The 27110-nt window shown below is 36.3% G+C and overlaps 1 protein-coding gene across 3 annotated transcripts in view; it reads left to right on the forward strand.

Annotated features, from left to right (window-relative positions):
- The first annotated feature begins 1005 nt into the window (after positions 1 to 1005).
- SPATA16 (spermatogenesis associated 16) overlaps positions 1006 to 27110 on the forward strand; it is a 244958-nt gene continuing 218853 nt past the window's right edge. For 2 of the 3 annotated variants that reach the window (XM_019840100.3, XM_045037259.1), the window contains exons 1-2: positions 1006 to 1171; positions 25515 to 26145. In XM_019840100.3, coding sequence (XP_019695659.2) covers positions 25534 to 26145 — 612 coding nt within the window. In that variant the 5' untranslated portion in view covers positions 1006 to 1171; positions 25515 to 25533. The remainder of the gene's footprint in view (positions 1172 to 25514; positions 26146 to 27110) is intronic. The other variant, XM_003991900.5, reaches the window with a different exon arrangement.

Below are 27110 nucleotides of genomic sequence, written 5' to 3' on the forward strand. Positions count from 1 at the left end.
AAAAGCCAGGGCAATGATTACCTTTGGGGAATAAAAACACAGGTAGTGATTAGAAGGGGCTTCTGATGTGGTAGAAATGTTTTACTTCTTTTATTTGGATCGTGCTTACCCTGCTGAGTTCACTTAATGACAATTCATTGAACATACTTGCAGTTTAATTCATTTTTCTGTACGTGTACCATATTTCAATAAAAAGTGATACCTATATGATTTGTTAAGCTATAAGGAAAAGCAAGGGGATGTCATACAATTAGTAACAGTTTTTAGCAGAATGATGCAGTCTTTAGAAGTACATAGGTTTTTTTTCAAATGTGTTAATAATATTCTTCCTAAATGTAGAGAAGATAGATACATGGCTGTTCTCCTTAATACATACAATCAGGGTTTGAACTCCTACATATGTATATTTTAGAGTAAAAATACTGTTCTTTAAAAAAGATCTCTGGGCCACCTGGGTGGCTGTCAGTTAAGCAACCAACTTTGGCTCAGGTCATAATCTCACAGCTCACGAGTTTGAGTCCCGCTCTGGGCTTTGTGCTGACAGCTCAGAGCCTGGAGCCTGCTTCAAATTGTGTTTCCCTCTCTCTCTGCCCCTCCCGCCCCCCCCCCTACTCTCTCACTCTCTCTCTCTCTCTCTCTCTCTCTCAAATATAAATAAACATTAAAAAAATTTTTTTAATGTACAAAACTTTATAAAGTTTATTTATGTATATGATACCTGCATATTTATGTGTTAGAGGCCGAGAAGAGGCACGATCTATTTATTTCTATCTATTCTTAGCAAAAAGACCACAAAGATACACAATAAGTGTTCTTAGTGTTTCTCTTTAGAATACAGGTAATTTTTACATTATGTACACATTTTGGGATTTTACAAATTATTCTTAAGTATCCAGAAGCAAAAATACAAACTTTTTTTTTTTCAAGGTAAAAAAAATCGCGCCTTGTACAGAAATGTCACGGAGAAGCCTGCCAGGTCTCGCGGGTGGAGCACCTTGGGGAGGGGCGGGGCGGAGTCGCGCGGAACGTGACGTTTCAAACCTGCGCGCCCCCCTCGAGCGCACAGACCGGCGTGGTCTCAGGGACGTTTGGACTCGGGCCTGTGCAGATGCAGCAGCTGGGAGTCCAGAGCTTCGCCCTGCCCCCGCTGGGTTGACCCACAGCTCAATAGGTAGGAAGAAGTTCAAGTGCGCTCAATTAAAACTTTTCACTTTTACTGGCTGGGTGGGAAGGAAGGGTGGTGACCTTCAGGGGAAAGCACAATTGTGGAAACCCAGGGCTTCTGGTCTTCCTTCGCACCGAAAAACAAGGAACGTTGCTTGTAGATAACCCTAATAAATAGCCGAGGAATCATTTTTATGCAGGCAGTTGAAAGGTAGGGAGTTCCAGGGGCGCCTGGGTGGCTCAGTCGGTTAAGCATCCGACTTCAGCTCGGGTCACGATCTCGCGGTCCGTGAGTTCGAGCCCCGCGTCGGGCTCTGGGCTGATGGCTCAGAGCCTGGAGCCTGCTTCTGATTCTGTGTCTCCCTCTCTCTCTGCCCCTCCTCCGTTCATGCTCTGTCTCTCTCTGTCTCAAAAATAAATAAACGTTAAAAAAATTAAAAAAAAAAAAAAAAAAAGGTAGGGAGTTCCAAAGTGTTTCCCTATCCAGTTCACTGACCCGCCGTATCTCATTCCCACTTGGATGAGAAAGGGAAAGCTAGGATCTTATTTGGTTTCTGAGTAATAGATTTTTTTGTTGTTTTGTTTTATCCTACCTTGTATTTCTCAATGAAGTGTATATTTTGAGGACATCTACCTGTAATCACGTGAAAGATGATGACTATTTCACAGTACAGAGTGGTTTTTTTGTTTGTTTGTTTTTTAATCATTTGCGGTAAGAGATGTTTGTTGTCTCCTTAACTCATGATGTGACCGTGGACTGAAGATATTGAATGCTACTGAGTAGTAGGCTAGGAGATAATCTGAGCTCTTTTTCTCAGACACAGACCATTGTCTTCCATCCATGTATTCTAACATGCCTGGCATAAAATGTGTTGTTCCATGTATGAGTGAGTGAATCATTGAATCTGTGAATGAACGTCTTTCACAAGGAGCCTACCGTGCAAAGGTGGTTCAGCATGAGCAATGAAAAATAGCTGTCAACCTTGCTTAAACTTTCACATTCCTTGGGGTGCCTGGGTGGCTTTGTTGGTTGAGCGTCTGAATCTTGATTTTGGCCAGGGTCATGATTCCAGGGTAGTGGGATCAAGCCCCATGCGGAGCCTGGCGTCACACCTCCCCTCCCTGACCTGGATGTGGAGCCCACTTGAGATTCTTTCTCTCCTTCTGCCCCTTCTCCCCTGCTGTGCTCTCTCTAAAATAAAAAATAAATAAAGTAAAATTTCACATTCCTTGTTTATGAAGTATTTATAGGTATCAGGAAGGATCTCTGTTTTTAAAACACCAGCTAAGTGTTTGCCATTTTCAGTAAGCCACTGGTTTGAAATAAATGCATGAAAATTTATTTCTATTGATAATTTAACATTTTATGATTAAATTTAGTGTGCTAATAATGTTATTATGCACACCAAAGGGCTTTGGATCTTTCGCATTTCACCAGTTAGACCTTGGATGCCATTCAGGTGCTCTTTTAAATATTATTGCAGGCTGGATGTACTGCTTTCCTCCAAATGGAAAAATTAATTTGATTAGGACCCAATAATAATATTTTACAGGGTTATGTTTTCGTTTTTGTTTTTTCATGTGTGGCAAGAGCTCAAATATCTTTATAAAGTGAAAGGTAAGAGAGAAGAGAAAAAGATTGTACTGGAAGGAAGAAATGGGCCAGAATCCTTCAAACTGCCTAACTCTATACACATTCTGTAGTTTTCTTCATTGGCCTGATTTGAATAAAGAATGGAATATTGATTCTGATGGGGGATAAAGGGACTCAGCTGAAGGCAAGATTATGTTGTGTAGTGTTTCACAGAAGTTTAAAACAGTTTTAAACCTCTTTTTCAAGTGCATAGAACCAACCTAAGTTGGTGAGTTGTCATGGTGTGCAACACAAGTACATAATCAAGACAGAACTGAGATTTTTTTTGTTCCCAAAGTGGACTTTTCATTTAAGTACCTGTTCAACCCTGCTCAGTCTGTTACTCATCAGTGTTATTATAACCAAATGGCTAAAACTTCCAGTCTGGTCATTTTTAAAGATATTTCCAAAGAGAAATAATTTTAAAAGACACTCAGGAAAAACACCTTTTTATTTATTTATTTTTTTTTGCCACTGTTCAGAATGAACTGCTTGTAAAAGAAACTGCCCTAAATGCATAAAGTTATTCATCTTCTGAACAGTGAAACTAGCACATTGGACATTGATTACAACTTAAAAGAAAACAACAAATGAACATGAATCCTAATCAGGAGATATAGAACCTTCAACTGATCTCTAGTCATAAACCCACAGTTTATTCCTTACTGTAGGAGAATATTTTCAAATTAAGACACGATGACTAAAACCACATCTCTCTACTAAAACCACATCTCTCTACTAAAACAACATTCTCTGTAGAATTTGACTGCAATTTCTGTCTTTATTTTTCTTTTATGTGACACATCAGTTGAAAATAGATAAATAGGTGCCCCAATAAAGGTAGGCTATGGTAACAAAAGCCATACAAACACCATATGCTCAAGGGTTTTTAAACCCTTTTATATCCGGGAGCCCAGAATATTGTCTCTTTACTCGGGTAAAATATATTGAGTCATCTTCCTGGAAAGTAACATTCAAGTTATTACATTTTGCACCTATGAAGAGCCTTTTTGAATTTTTTCAGGGATGTTAATAAAATACTACAGCAGTCTAGCTTAAAGATCACTGAAGGAGAGACTATAACTTATCACAGCTCTGGCTAAATTTAAAAATATACATGATAAATGAGCATGATCCAGGTGTCCAATATAAAGAACATTTTCCTAATTATCCAATTTTTTTAAATATCTGAGCAATAACAGCAATAATAAAAATGGCAATAACAATATTATAATAGTTAACATTTATTGAGCACCTACTATTATCAGGTAACCTTCTTCTATTAATCTTCTCAACAACCACATGAGGCAGATATTATCATTAACACCATTTTGTAAATGAGGAAACTGAGGACCCAATGGCCATGATTGTTATCAACATCATCCTAAATTATATGATGGGAAAAACTGCTGTAAAATAAACATGATAGCAAAGATTCAGCTTTACCTCTACTACTTTTTAGAAAGGCTTGGGCATAAATTTATTTACCACTGCATGATGTGATACACACTTAGTATGAAATACCTTAGAGTCGTGTATTTGAACCACTAGTATTTCACAATTTTAGGCAATTTTGAAAGGTAATTGAACTGATTTGACACAGGTTATGTATTAGAATGTGTCCCTTTAACCTTGATGAGTAGAAGCTGAAATCACATTGCAACCTAGAATTGCATGACAAGTAGAAAATTGATTTAAATAGAATAGTTCTAAGTAAATAGTTTTAAATAGTTTTTAAGTAGATCATCTTAAATAAAATGTTTCAGGAAGACTAATATTATAATTACTAACAGAAATAAAAATCACTAATAGAAATCAGAGCTTTTGATTTCAATTTCTTTTCACAGGTGAATTAGTTGTTCTATCTGGCTATTTACTTAAGTTAAATAAAAGTTAAATCTTAATAAATAATAAAACATTGCTTATTAAATAATCTCATTGACACATTGCTATTTATTAAGGTAAATAAGATTTGTTTATTTAAGATTTACTTAAATAAGTTGTGCATGTGCCTTTCAAGAGAAACATTGATATATGGAACCAAAATTTAGAAACTAAGATTAAATTTCTTCAACAGAGGAAGGGGACTTGTATTCCCTTCAACAGAGGAAGGGAATTGTACCAACTCTGTTTGAGTTGGTGTTTTTTAAATGTGTTTGAAAATATGGACTTGAAAATGCTGGTCTTACTTTACTTCAGCCACCTTTAGTTGTTACTTATTAGGATGATAGCTCCACATGTTAGTTGAAAAGTTACTGGCACTCAACCTGGGCCTGTATTTCTTCGCTAGAATAACTTTCCTTAGGAAATTCCACATTGTGGGTGTTCATCTGATTTCACATGCATGAATGCTTCAATGCTTTCCCACTAGTTAGCACTTAAATTCCTATTAGCCAGCATAACTCAAGCAGAAGAATTCAATGATGTCTTTAAAGATCACCTAAGTTATAGCTTGAGAAGACATTGTATTGTCACCCCCTTCCAAAAAAAAGTGCATTTAAATTGTTAAAAATCAGCTCAATTTTGTTAACATGAAGGTGTAAGGAATAAAAACCATGACATAATAACTACTTCACATCCCTGTAGAGCAGACATTTGGAAACCTAAATTTTAATTGTAGGGGAAAAAAGGGGGATTGCAATAGCCCATGGCCTCCACAGTCAGCTCTCAGTATATTCCTAGGCTGAACATACCTAGTCTTTACTCTTGGAAGGTAAGGGTGTGTGTGTGTGTGTGTGTGTGTGTGTGTGTGTGTGTGTGTGTGTTTTGAGAGTCCACAGAATACTGCTCAGAGAAGGAGAATGCTAGAGGAAGGAACACATAGAAGGCATCTAAATCTCCTTAGGTACTAGGGGCAAGGCTTAATTAAAGATTCTCAAAAGTTCAGATCTCAGTTAATGTCCCCATATTTTATATTAACTAATGTAATTAACAGTGAAGGGAACATTATGTTAAACATGAGGGTCATTACCAGCCTAAGGGACAAGATTTTATATACATTAAAAATGATACTATTTATGAATTTAAACATTTCAACCTATATACAGAATCCCTTCAGATGTTGCCTATACATTCATTGACAAATTCCATAAATGTAGAAAAGTAGAGATAATCTGAAGTTCATAGAAGCTTTATCTTTTCATGCAGTTGCCATTTTCCCCCTTTTCTCCCAGAAATTCTATCTTCCATGGGCCTTGTTACTTTGTTGTTACAGAATCTGTTCAACTACTACCCATGCTAACCGGGTCATCTGTCTTTGTTCTCATCTTCCAATGGCAGATGACTACCTCCGTTTTCCACTCATTTTTCCATCTCCCTAATTCTCAATTTTTTTTTAATTCTCTCAGATCTTTATTATCTATAATATGCTGTCAGGAATAGTGGGATAGAATTGGGGGTGGGGAGGAGAGAGCTATAGTTTGAAAAAATCTCCTGTCCTCAGTATTGAGACATCCTTCTTCACACCTTTTCCTTAGGATTGAGTATTGACTGAAGTAAGGTTGGTCCTGAGGTCATTGATCTGGTTGTAAGGTCACCATACTTACCAATTAATATATCAAACAGTTGTAAGGAGATTGGTCATAAGTGAGGAAGCACAGAGGGATTTTTTTTCTTTCATCGTAACTAAACTTTAAAAAATTATGATAATGACAGCAAACAACTTCTGCATATCCCATGCAGTTTGTGAAATTTCAAGCTGTCCTGGTCTGTCATTTTCTTAATGTAAACCTTTTATTGATGTATAACATATTTAGTAAAGTATACAAATTGTAAATGTACAGTGTGATATAGATCAATAGATTGATGAATGGATGGATAGATAGATAATAAATGGTGATATCAGTAAGCCCAGGAACACCCTCCTGGCCCATTTCACTTACTATCCACCCTCTCAATAGTAACCACTTTTCTGACTTCTAACACCACAAATTAATTTTGACCCTTTTAAAAATAAATTATACAGCATATATTCTTTTGTATCCCTCAACATTTTACTTGTGAGATTCTTTCATGTGATTGCTTGTATTTGTAGTTCATTATTCTAGTGCCATATAATATTTTTTTCATTATATAAATATTCTACGATTTATATCTCTTTTCTAGCATTGATTTGACGTTAGAATATTTTTAATGTTTTATTGCTATGGATAGTGCTACTGAGAACATTCTTGTCCATGTGTATTTTTTATCATAAGTATGCATTTGTGCCAGGCTTATGGGAGAAAAAAAATTTACCCAGACCTAGGGTATAGGAGAAACTAGGTGCTGCAGTTTTCCAAAGTGGTTGTACAAATTTGCATTCATATAAACTGTATGTAATAGTTCCAGTTACACAATATAATTTCCAACACTTGGTATTGTCTATCTTTTTTATTTTAATCATTCTGGTGGATTTGTGGTTGCATCTAATCTGGGATTTCAATTTACATTCCTTGGATTTTTAATGAAGTTGGCAACTTTTTAATAAGTTTATTAGTCATTTGGAAATCCTTGTTTGTGACACATCTACTAAAATTTTTGGGCCATTTCTCGACTGGATTTTCAGCTTTTTTCATGCTACATTTCATAAGTAATGTTATTACTTATAACCTACTCAAATTCATTAATTTTTGTGTCCTGCCTAAGATATTTTTGCTTACTCCAAAGTCATGAAAATATTTTATGTTTTTTTTTCTAAGAACTTGGCTTTTATGTTTAGTTTTTCAATGTATTTGGAATTAATTTTTGTGTATTATGTAATGTAGGAGTCAAATTTGTTTTTTCCATTGGACTTAGCCAAGTACCATTAATTTAAAAGACCATAATTTTCCTCCTTTCATGGCAGGGTCACTCACCTCATAAATTAACTGGTCATTTATGTGTGGGTCTATTTCTGAGCTTTTTATTCTTTTCAAATGGTCTAATTATTTACGTTTGCATCAAAACCATCATGCTTTAATTATTGTAGCTTTGTAATAATTCTCAATTATTTGCTTAAATTCTCCAGCTTTGTTTTTCAGGTTTATCTTGGCTATTCTTATTTCCATATAAAATGTGAAGTTTGTTATGGCTTGACTTACAATTAAGCTATGTTCAATTTTGGTAAAGATTTCAGGTACATTTGTAAAAGAATGCACATTCTGATGTTCTTTGATGCAGGATTCTACATGTATCAATTAGGTCCAGTTCATTACTTGTGTTACTCAGAACTTCTGTGTCCTTAAAAGTTTTTTTTTTTCTTTCCTTTTCTTTTTTCTTTTTCTTTTTTTTAGGATGAGGGGTTCTGAAAATCAATCAGCTATTGGGAAAGTTCTGTTAAATTTTTTACTATGATTGGAGATGTGTTAATTTGTCCTCTTATTTTCTGTGAATTTTTTGCTTTATGTATTTTAAAGCCATGTTATTGACTGAATACAGATTTAGAATTATACTATACTAGTTATTATACTATACTAATTATACTAGTATAATTATTGTTTAAAATATCCTTCTATATCAGTTAAGCTACAGTCAGAAAACAGAAACTACATTAAACAGATTTACTACAAAGAATTGTTAACTGAATTAAAAAGTGACTAGCTACTAAAAAGAGCAGAAAGAGAACTCCAAGGATTATAGAGTTAGGGCCTGAAGCAAGCAGGCTACTCCTCTTAGAGCTGAAAGTAAACAAAAAAGGAATGTGGAATCTTAGAGGAGGTTCTTCAAGGCTAAGATTCAAACCTCTGAGCAGAGGATGTACCTGTCCTTGGAACTCACTGCCCACAAATAGTAACTAAAATGAGACTCCCTTACCTGGCAACCGGAAGAAAAGTGAGGATGTGATGAGGAAACTTGCCAGAAAGACCCCTTTTGTGAGGGCCACAACAGCAGAGATAAATGCTGCCTGGACTCTTACAAAATGCTGGCCTAGATCCACAAGCTACTGGTTGAAACAGAACACTAGAAGGAAAAGTCCTTTCTTTTCCTTGCAACTTTGCAGTGTTTCTCTAGTACCCTCTATTGGTGGCCAGCTGGAAAAAGAGAAATGTGGTATGCAGAATTCAGTTCTAGTAAAAATGGGTGAAGGATACTTTTGGAGTTGAAAGACAGTAAATAAATAACTACCACACCTTGTTTATGTCTAGTAATGCTCCTTACTATAAAGTCTACTTAGTCTGATAAGAGTTAGACCCATCACTTTATCCTGGTTGATATTTGCATGCTGTGTCCTTGTGCATAGTTCTATTCTTAACCTTCCTATGTTCTTATATTTAGGGTATATCTATCATAAGCAGAATATAGCTGGGGTTCATATTTTTTCCAGTGTGATAACCTTAGACTCTTAATTAGAATGTTTAATATTTTTAAATCTGAAGTAATTGCTGGGACATGTTGGTTTCTATCTACCATATTGTTACCTGGTTTTTATTTGACCCTTTTTCTTTCATTTCTTGCCTTTATTTTTGGATGAATCAAAAATGTTTAGTTTTTTCTTAATTAATTTTTTAGTTATACATTCTTTTACTATTCTTTGACATTGGCCCCCCAAATTAGAATATGAACCCTTTACTTATTACAATCTAATGGAAATGATTTTTTACCAAATTCCTACTAATTTTAGAACACTAGAATTCTTTAATTCCATTTACTTTTTCTCATCTTTTGTATCATCATTGCCATTCTTTTAATTCTACATATATTTTAAACTTGGTTGAAACATTTCTGTTATTGTTTTATACAGTCAGTTGACAATCAATATTCATTTTTATGTGTATATGGCCATATATTTAATTCTGCAGTTATTCCTCATTCCTTACTGCAATTCTTCCTTGCTTCCTCTTCATTCTCACTCTGATCCTTCTGGGGTTCCAACTACACTTCTGTTAGATTTTTTCACTGTATTCTACATTTCTATGAAGTTCCTTTATATTTTTCATTACTCCACTTTTCTGCTTAAATTCAGATATTTTCTACTGTTGCCTGAATTTACTAATCCCCTCTTCTGCATCTAAAAATCAGTTTGTGTAATCTATCTAATGACTTAATCTCAGAAAGTGTATTTCTCAGTTCTAGAATTTTTATTTGATCATTTTTTACAGATTTGAATACTCTAATAAAATTCCTTATTTTTCACCCCCTATTGTTTTGATATTCAAAAAATTAGAGTTATTTTAAATTCTTTGACTCAATATCATGTTTATGGGTGCATTTCTGTTGTCAACTTTTGGCTTCTTGGTTATGTTATCTTGGGGAGTCTGGAGAGCATACTTAATAATTTTTATTAAAGACTGTATATTATGTATAGAATATTATAGAGGATTCAGATGTATCTTCCTCTGTAATGAACTCATCCCTCTCTTCACTAGACAGATAACATGGAATTTCATCATAATTTAATCGTAAACGGTTCCAGGTTGAGGCCGGGTTGCAACCCTGGAAAGAGTCTACCTCTGTCTCTGGTTCAAGGCCCTTCTTCCTGCAGGTCCCTGTCACAAGACTGCCAAAGTTTGCATTGGCTTGCAGTCTTTCCATGTAGGTCTTTAGCATTCTGCCTCATTAAGCCCTAGAAAATGGCGTTTTTTTGAGGTGGTAAACAACTCTGTGTGTTTTTTTTTTTTATCACCCAAGGGTGCTTCTTCCTCAGCTGTGATGCTGAGATTCTTAGTTCCCTCCCTATGCCCAAGTGGCAAATGCCCCTAGGATGAAAATGGCTGTATACTCTCTCCATTTCTCATTGCCTCCCCAGCGCCCTAGTACACTCAACAGATGATTTGGTATTTTATCCTGCTTTTCTGTTTTTTCTCAACAACTGTTCTGATCTGCTGCAAACTACTTTCCTTCACCCCTAGCAGCTGACATGTAACCACATAGTTTGAATGATATATTTTGGCAGATTCAGATTGAAAAAATTACTAATTTATAAAGTATGGCTTTGTGTTAAGTTTGATACACATCAAAACTTCTTTCTAAGCAGTTCTTTGACTTCATGGTTCTCTTTTTCTAAGATTAATTAGGAAAATACTAGTGGATAATTAATATACAATCAGTTTTCAAATATTTCTCAATTCCATAAACCTGTAAATCTTCATTAAGTGTAATTGAAACCTGATTGAACAAGTAAAAAAATGCATTTATAAACTATTTTGGTATCTCCTCTGTCTTAATTCTAAAATTAATTTCTCCCTCAGACAAATGCATTTCTGCAAAAATAAGTATCATCACTTATACTAGAAAAAGATTAAAAAGAAATCTTCAAATAATAACACTAAAAAAATATAGAAGGAAGAAATTAAATTATTATTTTTCTTTACACACACACACCTATATATGTGTATATGTATATATATATATACACATATATATATACATATATATACATAATATACGTATGTATATACATATGTATATATATACATAATGTACATATATATACATAATTATATATATATATATATATATATATATATATATATACATATATATAATTTTTTATGAGATGGTTAAGGGGCAGTGTAGTGTGTATGGTAGAGGAGGCCCAGAGAGACTTCTTCACTCTCTTTAACCCCTTTTTATATTCCAGAGGAAATTAGAGGAAACTGGCTATACTTCAAAATGAGGCTCTGTGTTTCAAACCTGGGAATGGGTAAGAGGGGATCTGTGCTTTGAGCGACCTGAGCCAGAGGCAGAGGGGTATTGGAGGGGGTGAAGGGAAGATGCGTGGTACTTACCAACTTGTATCTTTCACTGGGAAGGAAGGCAGCAGCCAACATTAGTTCACAGGCTTATAAACTGGGTCTGCTGCCTTCAAGAAGAGAGGCAAGGAAGTCAAATTAAATATAAAAGTTATTTGTGCAACAATAACTTAAACAAATATATACAAGATCCAAAGATTTATATTTGAAAGTACCTCATAATTACATCATCTTTAGTAAAATATCAAACTGAAAATCTTGAAAGAAATCAGATAAACCCTACTTTTGACTGGAACATTTATGTGAAATGTCTTGGCATGCATAGATAGGCAGATAAATAGATATCTCTCTCTTCCTCTTCCTCTTTCTCTTCCCTATCAGGTTCTATGGTAAGTGAGATACAACATTATGCCATTGATTCTCAGGCAAATCCCTTGAACAGTCTTATCCAACATTTTCTGAAGGGTTAGTTTCTTCAGTAAGAAAACAGAGTTAGGATTTGAACCTGTATCTCTCTACGTCCAAAAAATGTGACCTGTCCTCTATGCTACTTTGATTCTTAAGCTTGGAACACCCTCCCAGGAAAGACATATAGCAGCTCTTATCTCTGGCTTTCAAGCTTCTATGAAGCACAAGCCATTTGTTCATCTTTGTAATCCCCAAGGAATTAGCCCAGTATTTTCACTTAGTAGGAACCCAACAAGTGTCTGTTTACTAAATGGATGAATGATACCAATAATCATCCTTATAAACTTCATTTGGGGAAGGTAAGGCCTTACATGTTTCTTTAGCAACAACAGCTAATGCAGTCAGTCTCTGTCTTCCTGGCAGTCAGCTTCATCAGCGCCAACTCAGGGACCAGTTGTACCTCAGCAAAATAAAACATATGAATGCGCTGGCCCAGGGCCAGCATGCTCACCAGACCACTGTGTCAGAATCCCCTGAAATAAGCTGACCATGAGCATGTTTAGGACACCTGTAAATAGCATTACCCACAAATACTTTTCTGGAAAAATTTGGTCTAGCATTTAACACTGCAAAAAAGTAGTTATCATAATAATATCTGAACCTTGTTGAACACTTTAAAATTTTATTTTATGGTTTGGCATGGTTTTTACCTATTTATTTATTTATTTTACTAATACATTTAATTTCAAGTGGTAGGAGGGTAGAGTAGGAGACTCAGGATATAGTGCATATATAGTAACCATATTAAAACTTTGGATCTCTTGTATTTCTACTGTAGCCCTCCTCTGCTTATTAAATATGCAGATACCTATACATCACCCCAGACCTAGTGAGTCAAAATCTGTGGGGCCTGGAAACTAAGAGGCCTCAGGGGATTCTGATGCATACTAACATAGGATCTCCCACTGAATCATAAACTCTTTGAGAGTAGAGGTGATCTCTGGTTCAACATTGCATCCTGGTGCTGACACAGATCATGACAGAGAGTAGTTGCTTAGTCAATCATGAATGAATAATTGAATGAATTAATGAATTCTTAACAGGTGGATATTTTTACATCACCACTGTGTCAATCTACTCTTATCTTGATGCAATGAGTTTTTGCTTCCAACTAATGAAGATACTATGTTTTTAACAAATAAGTTTTGATTACATTTAATGTGGATGTGATGGAAACCTAGAACCAGACTCTGTTACCACCAAGTGGGGATGTGCCCTCTCTGCCCTTATCTCCAAAATGAAGGAATTAGAGTAGGTATGCCCTATGATTCCCTTCTGTTGCTAAAGATTTAGTTTTCTTATTTTTAAATGTCTTGAAATAAAGTAGTGCCTATTACTTAAATGTTTTTGTACACTTTTACTTAATCTGTATTTCTCAAAAACACAGGTTTTACTTTTTTAAAAAAAATTACAAAATGAAGATATATGAAGTCAAGAAACAATAGAGTATTTCACAAAAATGCATGTTTTTATCAAATACTTTAGTGATGGTCAACCCTCCATCTAAGCAGTCTAGTAATACTATAAATTGAGAAGAGAAAATCACCATTTTGCAATCATCATAGTTAAGACTGGTCAGGCAAGAATCATCAGTGGATGCTAAACAGAGAGCGACGTTTGATGAGGAGCAGAATAATTGCATGGTCTCAAAGTATCTCCCCAGAGACTGCTTTTAAGTTGCAACTGTTCCAGAAATCTAACATCTTGACCAAATGATTAAAATTGACGTTACCAAAGAAACACAAGTGGACATTGGGTGCCTCCAAAGTGATACCTAGAAAAAGACACAATATCATTATGTAGCATTCTGACTGGGTATGCCTAACCTAAATCTAATCATGTAGAAATATCAGACAAACCCAAATTGAGGTAGATTCTAAAATAGCTGACTCACATTCTTCAAAAATGCCAATGCCATAGAAGACAAAGAAAGGCTGAGGAAGTGTTCCAGAGCAAAAGAAACTGAAGAGACATGACAGCTACATGCAATACATTATCTTAGGCTGAATCTTATACTGGGGAGAAAAATACTAAAAGGACATTATCAAGACAACTGACAAAATTGGAATCAGGACTATAGTTTAGACAATAGTATTGTATCAGTGTTAAAGTCAATACGTTTGATAAATATATTGTGTTACATAAGATAATTACTGATTTTAAGAAATGTGCACTGAATTAATAAGGGCTAATGAGGCATGATGTATACAACTTACAAATGATTCCAGAAGAATAACTAATAAATGTATATGTCTGTGTGTCTGATATTATTCTTATAATTCTTGATATATTCTCTTATTCTTGATATTATTCTTATAACTTTTCCATAAATTTAAATTATTGCCAACAGAAAGTTGTTTTTATTATTATTATTTTTCTTTTTTAATATACAGTTCCCACTTCTGGACAGATTTAACTTTAGAATATATTTGAGAACAATTAAGAAATTAAAAAAGGGTAGATCAAAAAATAATAGGGGTGGGTGGCTGGCTCGGTCAGTTGAACGTCCGACTCTTGGTTTTAGCTCAGGTTATGATATCATGGTTCGTGGGCTCAAGTCCCGCGTCTGGCTCTGTGCTGACAGCGTAGAGCCTGCTTGGAATTCTCTCTCTCTCCCTCTCTCTGCACCTCCCCTGCTTACTCACTTTCTCTCTCTAAATAAATAAATAAATAAACATTAAAAAATATTAAATCTTCATGGTTACTGTTCATTAATTTTGTGACTCTACAAACAAACACTGAGCTGTCCAATGTATGTTTTTTTCATTTGGAAATGGCAATTGTGATAACAATTCACTTTGTGTATTATGGTGGGAGGCAGTGGAGTGAGGTAGAAAGTACTGTGAGAACAGCAAGATATGGTTTATAAGTACTAATTTGCTGTATGATCATGAGCAGGTCATTTCACCTGCCCAAGAATCCATTTCTGCATCAACAAAATAAGATTAGATATGAGTATGTTGAAAGTCTCTCCTCCTACAATTCTGAGTTATAGTTTAAGAAACAAAATGTAAAAATCTAAGAATTAAGAACTGTATCAACAGAATTAAAGAGGTGACCAAAGTTAAAGGGAGAAAATTTCTTTACACATCTGTACAGTCTTGATCTCTTAAATAAATGGAAACTTGGAGCACTTCAATAAAAGAACAGAGCAATGTTTGCCAAGAAACAAAACAAAATTTGAACTTTCTCTAAGGATATCCATGAATTTGACAGGCTGATTATATTTAGGTTTCAAAGAGAAATATAGCCAGGGGTGCCTGGCAGGCTCAGTCTAAAGAGCATATGACTCTTGATCTGGGGTTGTGAGTTTTTGAGTCCCACATTAGGGGTAGAGATTACTAAAAAATAAGTAAACTTGAAAAAAATGTAGCCAAATATCTGCGAGGTACACTGAAACATTACTTCCCCTACCTGCAACAGCAAATGAATTATTGTTTTTTACCATCAAATTAGATTAAAAACTTTAGAGAAGTACAGTCATGCCCCCATGGACTACACTTGTAAAGATAGTAAGTTATGCCATTATCACTTTCCCAAAAAGGTCTTAATTTTCTAGTGCTTTTGGTTCTATATGAGCCATACTTTATGACAACAAAGAATTGGGGAAACAAACTATTTGTTCCCTAATAATGATTAAAGTAGAAGAGGCCATGGTAGGTGTGTCATAAATATTGTTGACTTAGGGTAGCAAACAGTAAAAATAGAGAAAGAAAAAGGGAAGGAAGGAAGGAAGGAAGGAAGGAAGGAAGGAAGGAAGGAAGGAAGGAAAAAGAAAGAAAAGAAAGAAGGAGGGAGGGAGGGAGGGAAGGAAGGAAGGAAGGAAGGAAGGGAAGGAGGAAGGAAGGAAAAAGGAAGGAGGAAGGAAAGGGAAAGAAAGGAAAGGGAAGGGAAGGGAGGGAAAGGAGGAAGGAAGAGAAGAAAAGAAACAGGATGCCACAGTGCCTGGAAAAGCTTTCAATGGTGAAGCCAGCTGGCTTCTATTTAGGTGACTTTCAACTAAACTGTCAAAGCCTTTGTAATGTGGTACAACAAGGGGGGGACAAAGATAATTTTGAATTCTTTGTTAAATGTGCAGTAAGATACAATCTTCCATTTGTCCAATCAACAAATATTTATTGTGTGCCTACTTTATGTCAAGCACATTCTGAAAATATAGCAGTGAACTAGGCATTCGTGATGCATTCTCTCACAGAGCTTATATTCTGGTGGAGGAAGATAGATACTAATGAAATATAAGTAAACATCACTGTAATATGTGATATGGAGAGATTTAATTCATCAGAGAAGGTTTCTTTGGGAACATTTAAGCTATGATCTAAATAACATGAAACACAGTAAAGAAAACACTTCAGCCCAACTAGTACAAAGGTTCCAAGATAAGAATGTACTTGTTAAATTAGAATAGAATGAAAGCTAAATGACTGGAACATAATAGAAAAGGGAGGAAAGATGTGATAAGTTTTCAGAGGGAGAAGAGGCATAGGGATTTGTATTCTATTCCAGGGGTTATGGGCAGCCCTTGAAATGTTTTAAGCAGGAAAGTGGTGGGATCCGATTTTCATTTAAAAGGATGATTTGTATTGCTGTGTGTGAGGAAGCAATTGTCATAATCTAGGGAGGAGATCTTGGGGCCTAGAGGAAAGTATTGTTATGGATATGCAAAGAGGTGAAACTTTGAAAGAAAGAGTCCATGCATAGGACCTGCTGATGGGTTGGAGGATGGCGGGTAAGTGAAAAAAAGGAATGGAATCAAAGATAACTTGTAAAGTTCTGTCCTGGTCAACTGGATAGATGTGGGGAGCATACACTGGAATGGGGAGGACTGGAAGAGGGGCAGTTTGAGGGAATGGAAATTAAGAGATTTGTTTTGGGCTTCATTTTAAGATTCATATTAGACAATTCAAGCAGAGATGTCACATAGACAGTCGGGTATACAATTTTGAAATTCTGAGAGTATACAAGGGCTAGAGTTGTAACACTAGGAGTTAAGAGCATTTGACGAAATTTGAAGCTATAGGACTAGACCAGTCACCTAAGGAGAAAATGTAGTTGGAGAAAACAAATGGTTCCACCTCTCAAATGGAACGTAAGAGGAAGAGCCAACCCAGAAGCCTGAGAATATGCAGCCAGTGAACTAACAAGAAAAAAGGAAGAGCATGGTGTCGTAAAAGATGAGAAGAAGTGTTCTGGGACACCTGGGTGGCTCAATCAGTTACGTGTCCGACTTCTGCTCAAGTCTTGATCTCATGGTTCATGAGTTTGAACCCTGTATAGGCCTTTCTGTTGTCAGCACCAAGCCCGCTTTGGATCCTCTGTCCCTCTTTCTCTCTGCCCTCCCTGCCACTTGTGCGCTCTCTCTCTCTCTCTCTCTCTCTCTCTCTCTCTCTCTCACACACACACACACACAAAAATAAATAAACAGTAAAAAAAAGTTTTTCAAAAAGTATGCTGCTAAAGAATGTCACTTGTGAAGAGTGCGGCTTTTTGCTATGGCAGACGAGAGCCTAGGGCCAGAAACAGGAAAATCTTGAGGACCCTTTCTTAAAATTCTCTTTTCTTTTAATTTTTTTTATTTGAAAATAGTTGACATGCAATGTTACATTAGTTTCAGGTATATAACATAGTGATTCAACTTCTCTATATATTATGCTCACCACACAATAGCTACCATCTGTCACCATATGAGGCTGTTATAATATTGCTGACCATATTCCCTGTTATTTCTTTGTACAAGAGCAGTCTTAATGGAATGGTAGGGACTGATGTCTGAAGAGAGTGGCTTGGGAAGAGAATATGTGATGAAAAAACAGATGCAGAGAATATAAAAAATTATCTTCAGCCATTTTGCAGTGGATGGAAGCAGCAACAGGGGATAGCAGCAGGAAGATGTGGAGGCAGGGGAGTTTGCACGCTTGTTTTTCTTCAAAGTGTTGCTGTGGGGTGCCTGGGTGGCTCACTTGGTTTAGCGGCCAGCTCTTGATTTCAGCTCAGATCATGATCCAGGGTCGTGGGATCAAACCCCACATGAGGCTCCGTGTTGGGTATGGAGCCTGCTTAAGATTCTCTCTCCTTCCCTCTTCCCCACTCACACACACACTCTCTCTATATATAAAATAAAATTTAAAAAAGATATTGCTAAATTAGTGTGCACATCAACAGGATTAAGCAAGAGAGGAAGAAATGATATGGAAAGAGTACAGTCATTGATACAGAGAAACCATGTTTCTCTGGTTACATTGTAAGAGTACAGTCGTTGATAATATAGAGACATGGGATCCAGACAAAAGGGTTTAGCCTCTGAAAAAGCCAAGGGATGCTCCAGGAGGCTGCTTGTGTAATGACCTCACCTCTTCTCTTAATTTATGTGCCATTACATAAATTATTTCATGTGATTCTCACATAATTCTCATGTATCCAATCATTCCCATTTCCAGAGGAGGAAAATAATGCTTAGAGAAGTTGGATAATTTCTCCCAGAATGTTCAGTTAATAAATAATAAATCCAGAATTCAAACCTTTCTTGCAACTCCAACCTGAATGCTCTTTCCACTACAGAATACCTTGATGAAGCCACCTTTCTAGAGCTCTCTCCGAAGCGACATGACAAATGTTCACAATGTACCAGATACAGGAAGTACAGTTGCTTTGATGCCATTATTCCCATTTGGTGACTTAGTGATCAGCAAATTGTTTGGTCATTTCAAGTTTGAAGTTCCTGGAATCCACTCATGTGGCAGTTTAATGTGCACATCATTGTTTTCTGAATTGAATGACTGCTGGAAAATAACAGGCCACACTTACACTTGCAACTAACTAGTCAATGAAGTAGATCTAAAATCTAATGTCTTTCTCAACAAATTTGGTTCATATACTTGCTAACCAGAAATTGCCAGTTCATTTTCTTACCATTTAAAAAATTTTTTTTCAACGTTTATTTATTTTTGGGACAGAGAGAGACAGAGCATGAACGGGCGAGGGGCAGAGAGAGAGGGAGACACAGAATCGGGAACAGGCTCCAGGCTCTGAGCCATCAGCCCCGAGCCCGACGCGGGGCTCGAACTCACGGACCGCGAGATCGTGACCTGGCTGAAGTCGGACGCTTAACCGACTGCGCCACCCAGGCGCCCCCATTTTAAATGGAGTTCTATGCAATAAAAAAGCATTAAAGTTAGTATCTGATTATTAAGTAAAAAAAAAAAAAAAGTTAAGGTAGGCAAAGTATAAATCCCAATCAAATTGTGGTGCAGTGCACAGGAATTGATTATCCTATCATCCAAAAGGTATGGAATTTGACAGCAGATGTCCTGGGTTCGAATCTTACATATAGTAAACTCTCTTGATGATCTCTTTCAAGTTGATCTTTTGGTTTCCTCATTAGTAAAATGAAGGTAGTAATACTTAGGCAAAAGAGTTATGAAAAACAAATAGGATAATCCAATGAGATAAATTTTAATGTGTTTTTTAAATTTATTTTGAGACATATAGACAGAGCGGGAGTGTGGGAGGGGGAGGGAGAGAGGGAGACATAGAATCTGAAGCAGCTTCCAGGCTCCAAGCTGTCAGCACAGAGCCCGAAGTGGGGCCCAAACCCAGGACCCATGAGATCGTGACCTGAGCTGAAGTTGGATGCTTAACCAAATGAGCCACCCAGGCGCCCCTCCAGTGAGATAACTTTATAAACTGGGAGTACTTGTTGGTTGCTATTATTATTTATATGATACTACATGGTGTGCTTTCTCTTATATTTCTTAACAAGCATTGTGAGCCAAATTCATTCTCCCTTCTGATAATGATGACTATCCTTATGAGTACTTGGATAAAAGAAAAGAAAATTGCCTGCATAGGGACACCTCTCCTTCTGCCTATTCTAAAAAGCAAATCTCTTGAAACTGCATCAGTCACATTTTCCCACAGAAGCGCGTCCATTATTGCTACCATAGTACTCACCTCAGCCACGCACCCATTTGAATAACAAATGTGCATTGAGGGCCTATTATATTCCAGGCTCTGAAGGAACTAGACATCAGGATAGTAAAAGGATTGTGACACATTTCCACTTCTCCAGTAGTTCACAGTGTAATAAGATAGTGTCTCCTCTGTATAAAGTTGTTTATCTATACATCCCTCCTCCCCATGTTCCACCTCTACCTCCAGCTATGAGCTCCAGAATGCTGAGACCCTGTCTGGGTCATCTTTAGCTTCCTTTATTTTACTGATTACAATTTGTTGCTCTTAGTAGGTGTTCAATGCATAATTACTGAAGAAATATTTTTAGTGTGTTTTTAAAAATATCAAGGTGTACTAGTGGACTAACAAGCAAGATGTTTTTTCTCATAATGTTTCTCTGGTTACATTTAACTGCAAGTTAAAATTAGATCCTTTTCTTTTTTTTAAGAAAGAAAACCATAGCAACTGTGATGTTGAATGTTTCAGAGTGCACATTTTTAAGGGTTTTCTTTTTCTGAATTGCCTCTGCTCAAGCTGCCTATTTCAATCAAAATTCTAATAAATAATTTGTGGTACTAATAGCCATATAAACCACTGATGGTATTGATGAAGCAGTGGAAACTCCCACATAGAAAAGAATGCTTGATAAAATGCTTGAAGAAAAAAATAAACGTATTGAAAATCCACTGGATATATTATTGAAATGGTTGAACATTAACCTCTCTTTGTTTCTTGTACCTATATTTATTATAAAACCTTGGAGTTGTTCTAATGTTTCATGTAAGTATTGCTGGAGATCTTTTTTTAAGGTATGTCTCTATGAGAAAATCGATTTTACAGTGCTGTCTTCTAAATTAAAGAATGGGCATTTTTACAGAATGTTATCAGTGAAGACTTCTTTGACATACATAATGATTGTCTAATAGTTTTCTCTAAAAGTATTTTTATTGAAGTAATGATTAAAGTGTAACTCAGTGCCTCAGGAACACTGACTAATGTCATGTTAATCAACTTGACTACTAAAAAAAAAATGAAGAGGTTGATAGTTTAAATCTAGTTGGTACATGATTCACTTGAACTATCAAAGAAGAAAATGTACTTTATCCAGGACTGAATTTAAAATAAAAAAAATTTAAAAATCTAGCAAAACATCTCAGAAACAACTTTTGCAGAGTTACAGGCCATATCCTTCTAAAAATCCAATTTTGTTTCTCTTAAAATGTGTAAATTAGCCCTTGATTCACAGCATCCATATTGATCAACATCTATTGAATGCCTACCCTATGCAAAGTGCTGAACTAATGTGAAGATAAATAAAGCATATATCTGCTTTTAGGGAGCTCATTGGAAGAAGTAAGTCATTCATGCATAACTGCAATGTAGGAAATAAGTGGTATAAATGTAGGTATTCTGAGGAGGGAGAGATGGATAAGTTCTAGCTAGGTTTGGGCAGGTAGAATGAGGTGGGAACAGGAAGATGGAGAATTCTTAGCAGACAGACTAAAAATGGGTATCTTTTGGAAGTAACAAGTTCAGCTTGACTTGAGAGCAGTTTATAGAAGGAGTGCTAAATAAGTCTGGAAACACACATTGGGCTAGGTGGTGAAAGGCCTTGAATTCCAGATTACTTAAATGGAGTTTTATAATATTTTTAAAAAGCTATAAGTGAGCAGTTGCATAACCCTTCTGGAGACATGCAATAATTTTTGTAAAGAACAGGCTCTAAATCTGAAGCTGAAGTCACCTGATTTGTAACCAACATTGAAAAGTATTGATTGGGCTTGGCCATACTTTTTCAGCCTAGCCTGCACATTTAGGCCATTTTCAGACATTCACATATTTATTCTGGGTTTTTGAGGGGGCCTGGATTATTGTTTCTTGTACAAATTTATAATAGTTGACCTTCCAGATGTTTAAAAAACAAAACATCTGCCCTCATATTTATTCCTTCTGAGTGTTCTGTGGATCATGTACACTTTTTCTTCCTTTATTATTGTTTCTTGTACAAAACTGCACTGAAGACAAAAATTATGATTTCTGTAAGTAGTTTAAGGACTGATGCAGAAATATTCAGACGCCTGTTTCTTAAGAGCAATCAAACCTTCCATCTTGCAATGAAAAAGGGCTTGGGAGGGAATATTGGAGTGGGCAATCTGAAGGAAAAATAGAGGAAGGGAGGGAGGGAGGAAGGTGGGGGAGAGAGAGGGAGAACAATTACCTTCTAGAAGAAATGGTCATAAAGATAAGGTTATACGGGTGTAACGTATACGGGTGTCAAGAAATGTGCAATAAATGCAGAAGAGATAGGTAATGCTGCTGTAGATGCTAAAAATGTTACTAACTACAACCAAATATAGATATTATGATACATTTTAATCATTGGTTCTTGAAAATAGAGAGCTTAGAAAAGATACCTGAAAGATACCATGAAAATTTTGGAGTAGGTCACCTACCAGTAATTCCTGGTTATATTTTGCAGGCTATTGTAAGAATGAATATAAATTCTTAAAATTCAATATTTTGAGCTTTAAACAAGTTTCAACAGCTACATCTCTTTTGCTTCACAAATAGCATTAGACCAAGAAGGGAACATAAGTATAATTTCTATAGTATTCATAAGAATCCATCTGTGTTCAGAACTTAGCCACATTGTAGTTTATAAATTTTACTCAAAATTTCATACAACATTTAAAAAACTATATAATGCGGGGCGCCTGCCTGGCTCAGTCGGTTAAGCACCAACTTCAGCTCAGGTCATGATCTCGCAGTTTGTGAGACATGTCAGCTGTGCTGACAGCTCAGAGCCTGGAGCCTGCTTCAGAACTGTGTCTCCCTCTCTCTCTGACCCTCCCCCACTCACACTCTGTTTCTTTGTCTCTCAAAAATGAATAAACAAACAAGCAAGCAAACTATATAATGTATATGGGGGGTGTTGGAATTGTGCTGCTTCCATTTCTGCACCTTGCTACTGAATGAAACTTTTTAGTATAGATGTATATTTCTAGTGTTCATCTCACAAAGATCCTAATTCAAGGACTGAAGCTAACTTTTGCTCAACCCAAATCATATGTGGCACAAGAGCAAACATAAGATAGAGTGATGGCCGACACAGTTTTCCCCTCACCACTCTGACTAGCCACATCAGTGGTCCAAAAAATGTATTGGATGCCATCCATGATTCCAAGAGAAGAAAAGAAAACACAGCATTGCACAAAGTAATGCTGTGTTAATGGGGCCTATGATTCCCAGTCATGGGGATCTTCTTAAATATTGAGCATAAATCAGACTGGCAAAATTTTATTTTATTTTTTAGGTGTTTTTCCCCATAGGCACACAACTCTAATATGTCAGTATAAATCTTTGGGGAAATATTCTAATATTAAACTTTTACAAATCGACAACCAAGATTGCTATTACTAGAATTTTTGGAACTTGATCTATCCTTTGAGATAGTCTGGGCCATTACAGTAGGGTTTTTGATATGTCCATGTTTCATGTAAGCCCTTTCTGATGACACAAATGTATAATGGTAGGGGGAGAAAGGTTAACAGCTATATATACAGTTTTGCTTTGTCCTTACTTTCCTTAAGATTTACTGGATCAGGGGCACCTGAGTGGCTCAGTTGGTTAAGCACATCTGACTTTGGCTCGGGTCAGGCTCAGGTTATGATCTCATGATTTGTGTGTTCTAGCTCTGCATCAGGCTCTGCACTGACAGCTCTGAGCCTCTTCGGATTCTCTCTCTCTCTCTCTCTCTCTCTCTCTCTCTCTCTCTCTCTCTTTCTCTCTCTCTCTCACTCTCTCTGCCCCTCCCCTACTGGCACTCTCTCTCAATAAAATCATTTAAAAAAAAGAATTGCCAGGTCAAATTTCAGGGTGTTTTAAAAGTTTTCTATAGGGGCGCCTGGGTGGCGCAGTCGGTTAAGCGTCCGACTTCAGCCAGGTCACGATCTCGCGGTCCGGGAGTTCGAGCCCCGCGTCGGGCTCTGGGCTGATGGCTCAGAGCCTGGAGCCTGTTTCCGATTCTGTGTCTCCCTCTCTCTCTCTGCCCCTCCCCCGTTCATGCTCTGTCTCTCTCTGTCCCAAAAATAAATAAACGTTGAAAAAAAAAATTAAAAAAAAAAAAAGTTTTCTATAGGTAAACTGCTGTCTTTCAAACAAAAGAAAATAATCAACAACTGTAATAAAATTATTAAGTTTTGAGAAGCAACTCAAGACTTTATCTTCAGCCAGGTACTGTCCTTGTGGTAGATGAGAAGAAGCAAGAATGTTAGCTTTTATGTCATTGCTATCTTATTGTCATCCTCAGCCCTTCTTTCTTGTGTTTTTCTCTTCTCTTTGTGTTCTGATGGAAGTCTGCCATTAGCTATCCTCAAGAACAGCATGCTAAGAGAGGAAGAGAGTGAAGAAGGTTAAGAGTAGTGAGTGGAAGTCTTAGGGAGGAAACAGCAATCCTGGTTGTATTATACCAAGATTAAAAAAACCAATGACCAGGGCACCTGGGTGGCTCAGTTGTTCGAGTATCCAACTCATGGTCCATGAGTTCCAGCTCCACATCGGGTTCTTTGCTGTCAGCACAGAGCCCACCTCAGATCCTCTGTCCACCCGCCCCGCCCCCCGTACCTCCCCCACTCGTGCTCTTTCTCTCAAAATAAATAAACATTTAAAAAAACACTAATGATCAACAGCATGACATGGATAAGCAGCGTAACCTCTCTATCCTTTAGTTTCTTTGGAAAATGTTGGTTCTTATTTCTATATACCCTACAGAGTTGTTTCTAGGACAGAAGCTGATAGGTAAAAGAGTCTCAAAAAATAGGATCCAATTATACTACATAATTATTAAGTCTGAGGACATTTTATGTTTTTAAACTAATCTAGCATCAGAGATAGTATGCCTTTGAATCTAAAGACCATTAGTTATTATATTTTTTGAACATTAATGATTTAGGAAAATGTCTCATCTTAGAAGTACAGCATTGATAATATTGCTACAAAAGTATTAATACAGTAGACCCAAGATAAATATATGGCTCCACATTAATGTGAGGTTGAAGGTCATGTTCTGCAATCAAATCAGTTCTGAATAATAGTTATCTTTAAAGCTGTTTAAACCTGATATTTTCATTACTAATAGAAGAAATAAATTGAGGAAACATTGTGCTTACAACATTTTCTGAAGCTTTTCAGAGGAAGCAGCTGTGGTTTCTTTAGACTTCCAAGTCTATTATGCAGGTTAGCAGTATATTTTATAATGAATTCTAGACCACCTGCCTTTCTGAGGAAATTAATATTGAGATGGATTTTTTTAGTCTTTTTTTTGTCCTCAGTGCCTATGTATAAGGTTTTCCTATTCAGTGAGTTTAGGCACCCCATAAAAATGTTCATTCAGTGTTGTTCAGCTATAGATGATTATTTTTAAAGACATTGTCTAAATGTGTTTTCAACAAGTTCTTGGTGAGTTTTGAGATTGAAACATATTCTTCTCTAGTAAAACTCTCAGCAGATAATGTACATACAGTTTTACTTTAAGGTAGTAAATACCCATAATGAATAAAAAAGTATTTCAAATGAATTTAACTATAGTTTTAAACCATTGGAACTTCAAAACATTGTTTTAATTATTTTCCTCCTTCTCACCCTTCCAGGAGTTGCAGAGGGGAATCAATGGATTCAGGAAGCAGTAGGAATTTGGAGAATACAGTGAATAGGGACTGTCCTGACCAGCTTCTCCCAAAGATAAACACAAACAAGAAAATGTCTACCTTAGCAAGCCAGCCACGCATCCTGGAAACATCACAAGAAGTTAAGAAAAGTTGTGGAGATAAACAGGTAGAAATCACAGTGGAAAGAATAAAAATGACAAAGAGCATCAAAGAAAAACATAGCAATGATTTAGAGAAAGTGGCTTTTAAAAGAAAGGCAGAAAATGAAGAAAAGCCAGCTGGAAAGAAAGAGGCAAAGATAACGGAACTTGACAGCACATTGATCACCATGCCTCTGCCTCACATCCCCTTAAAAAATATCATGGATGTGGAGGCGAAGTTGGTCTACGTCGATGAAGAGGATGTGAGCTATGAGTTTGTAGAGTCCTTCGTGTCTACTGGGATTCGACCATCATGCCAAGCTGCTGAAATTGTAGACCCTCTGCATGTACCTAATTTCAGCCTCCTGCCTCAGATTGACAAATGGCTTCAGTTAGCCTTAAAGGATGCCAGCTCTTGCTACAGACAAAAGAAATACGCCGTGGCAGCAGGACAGTTCAGAACAGCATTGGAGGTATGGGATTAAAGAATATATAGATTGATTATAGGAAGCTGTGAAATGGAAAGTGTGATTACATTGAGCAGCTCTGATCATACTGTAATGAACAGTGATCATGGAGTGAAAATATTGAATGATATCAGGATTATATGATTCCCAGTTTACATAAAGCAAATAAGATATGCCTGCAAATTATATGCCTGTGTGCACTTGACATATAGAAAGCACCCCAAAAGCAAACCTCATGATTTTTCTCTGTTAACAAACCCTGCAGTGAATGGCAACATATAAAAATGCAGTTGGTTTTGTAATTTAGAAGTATACCTATAAAACCCATAAAGTTTTAATACAGTGGTGGTGGGTAGAATATAGATTTTCTCTCTAGAAATAGGCAGTTAATGAGTATATGAATTTTCCCTTTTGATAATGTAGTCTTCATGATTAAGTGTAACCATCTTTACTGTTTAGCATGGGCTGATAATTTATGCCTGATACTTATTAAAAATAAAATAGCACGATTTTACTTTATCATCAAATTTCACTTTCCTTCCCTTTCTAGTGAGCTTTATAAATAATTATTTTTCTCTCTGCAAGCAGGTAAATTGGTCAGTATTGTTTATGGCATAACGAAATAGCCCATGGACTCAAATAAAATTGGGAGTCACCACTAAAACACAAAATAGGTGGTGGGAAAAATTGTTCCATCTTATGACTCACTGAACCTATAAAAGGACCAAAGTTTGTCACTAAAATTCCTATTGGCCTGACAATATTGGCATGTTTCATTAATTACAAAAAAAAAATGTTAATGCATTCTATATGTGCTTGGTGGCCACTGGAGATATAAAAAATGAGCTAGCACATGTTTTTTTCCCTCTAACAGTCTGGTGAGGGAGACAAACCAGTAAACCAGTTAAAAAGAGATAGGATAAAGGGGCAATGGATCTACCATAAGACAGGAGGCATGAGCAAAAGTTAGT

The sequence above is a fragment of the Felis catus genome, chromosome C2, assembly GCF_018350175.1.
Source record: "Felis catus isolate Fca126 chromosome C2, F.catus_Fca126_mat1.0, whole genome shotgun sequence".
NCBI lineage: Eukaryota > Metazoa > Chordata > Mammalia > Carnivora > Felidae > Felis > Felis catus.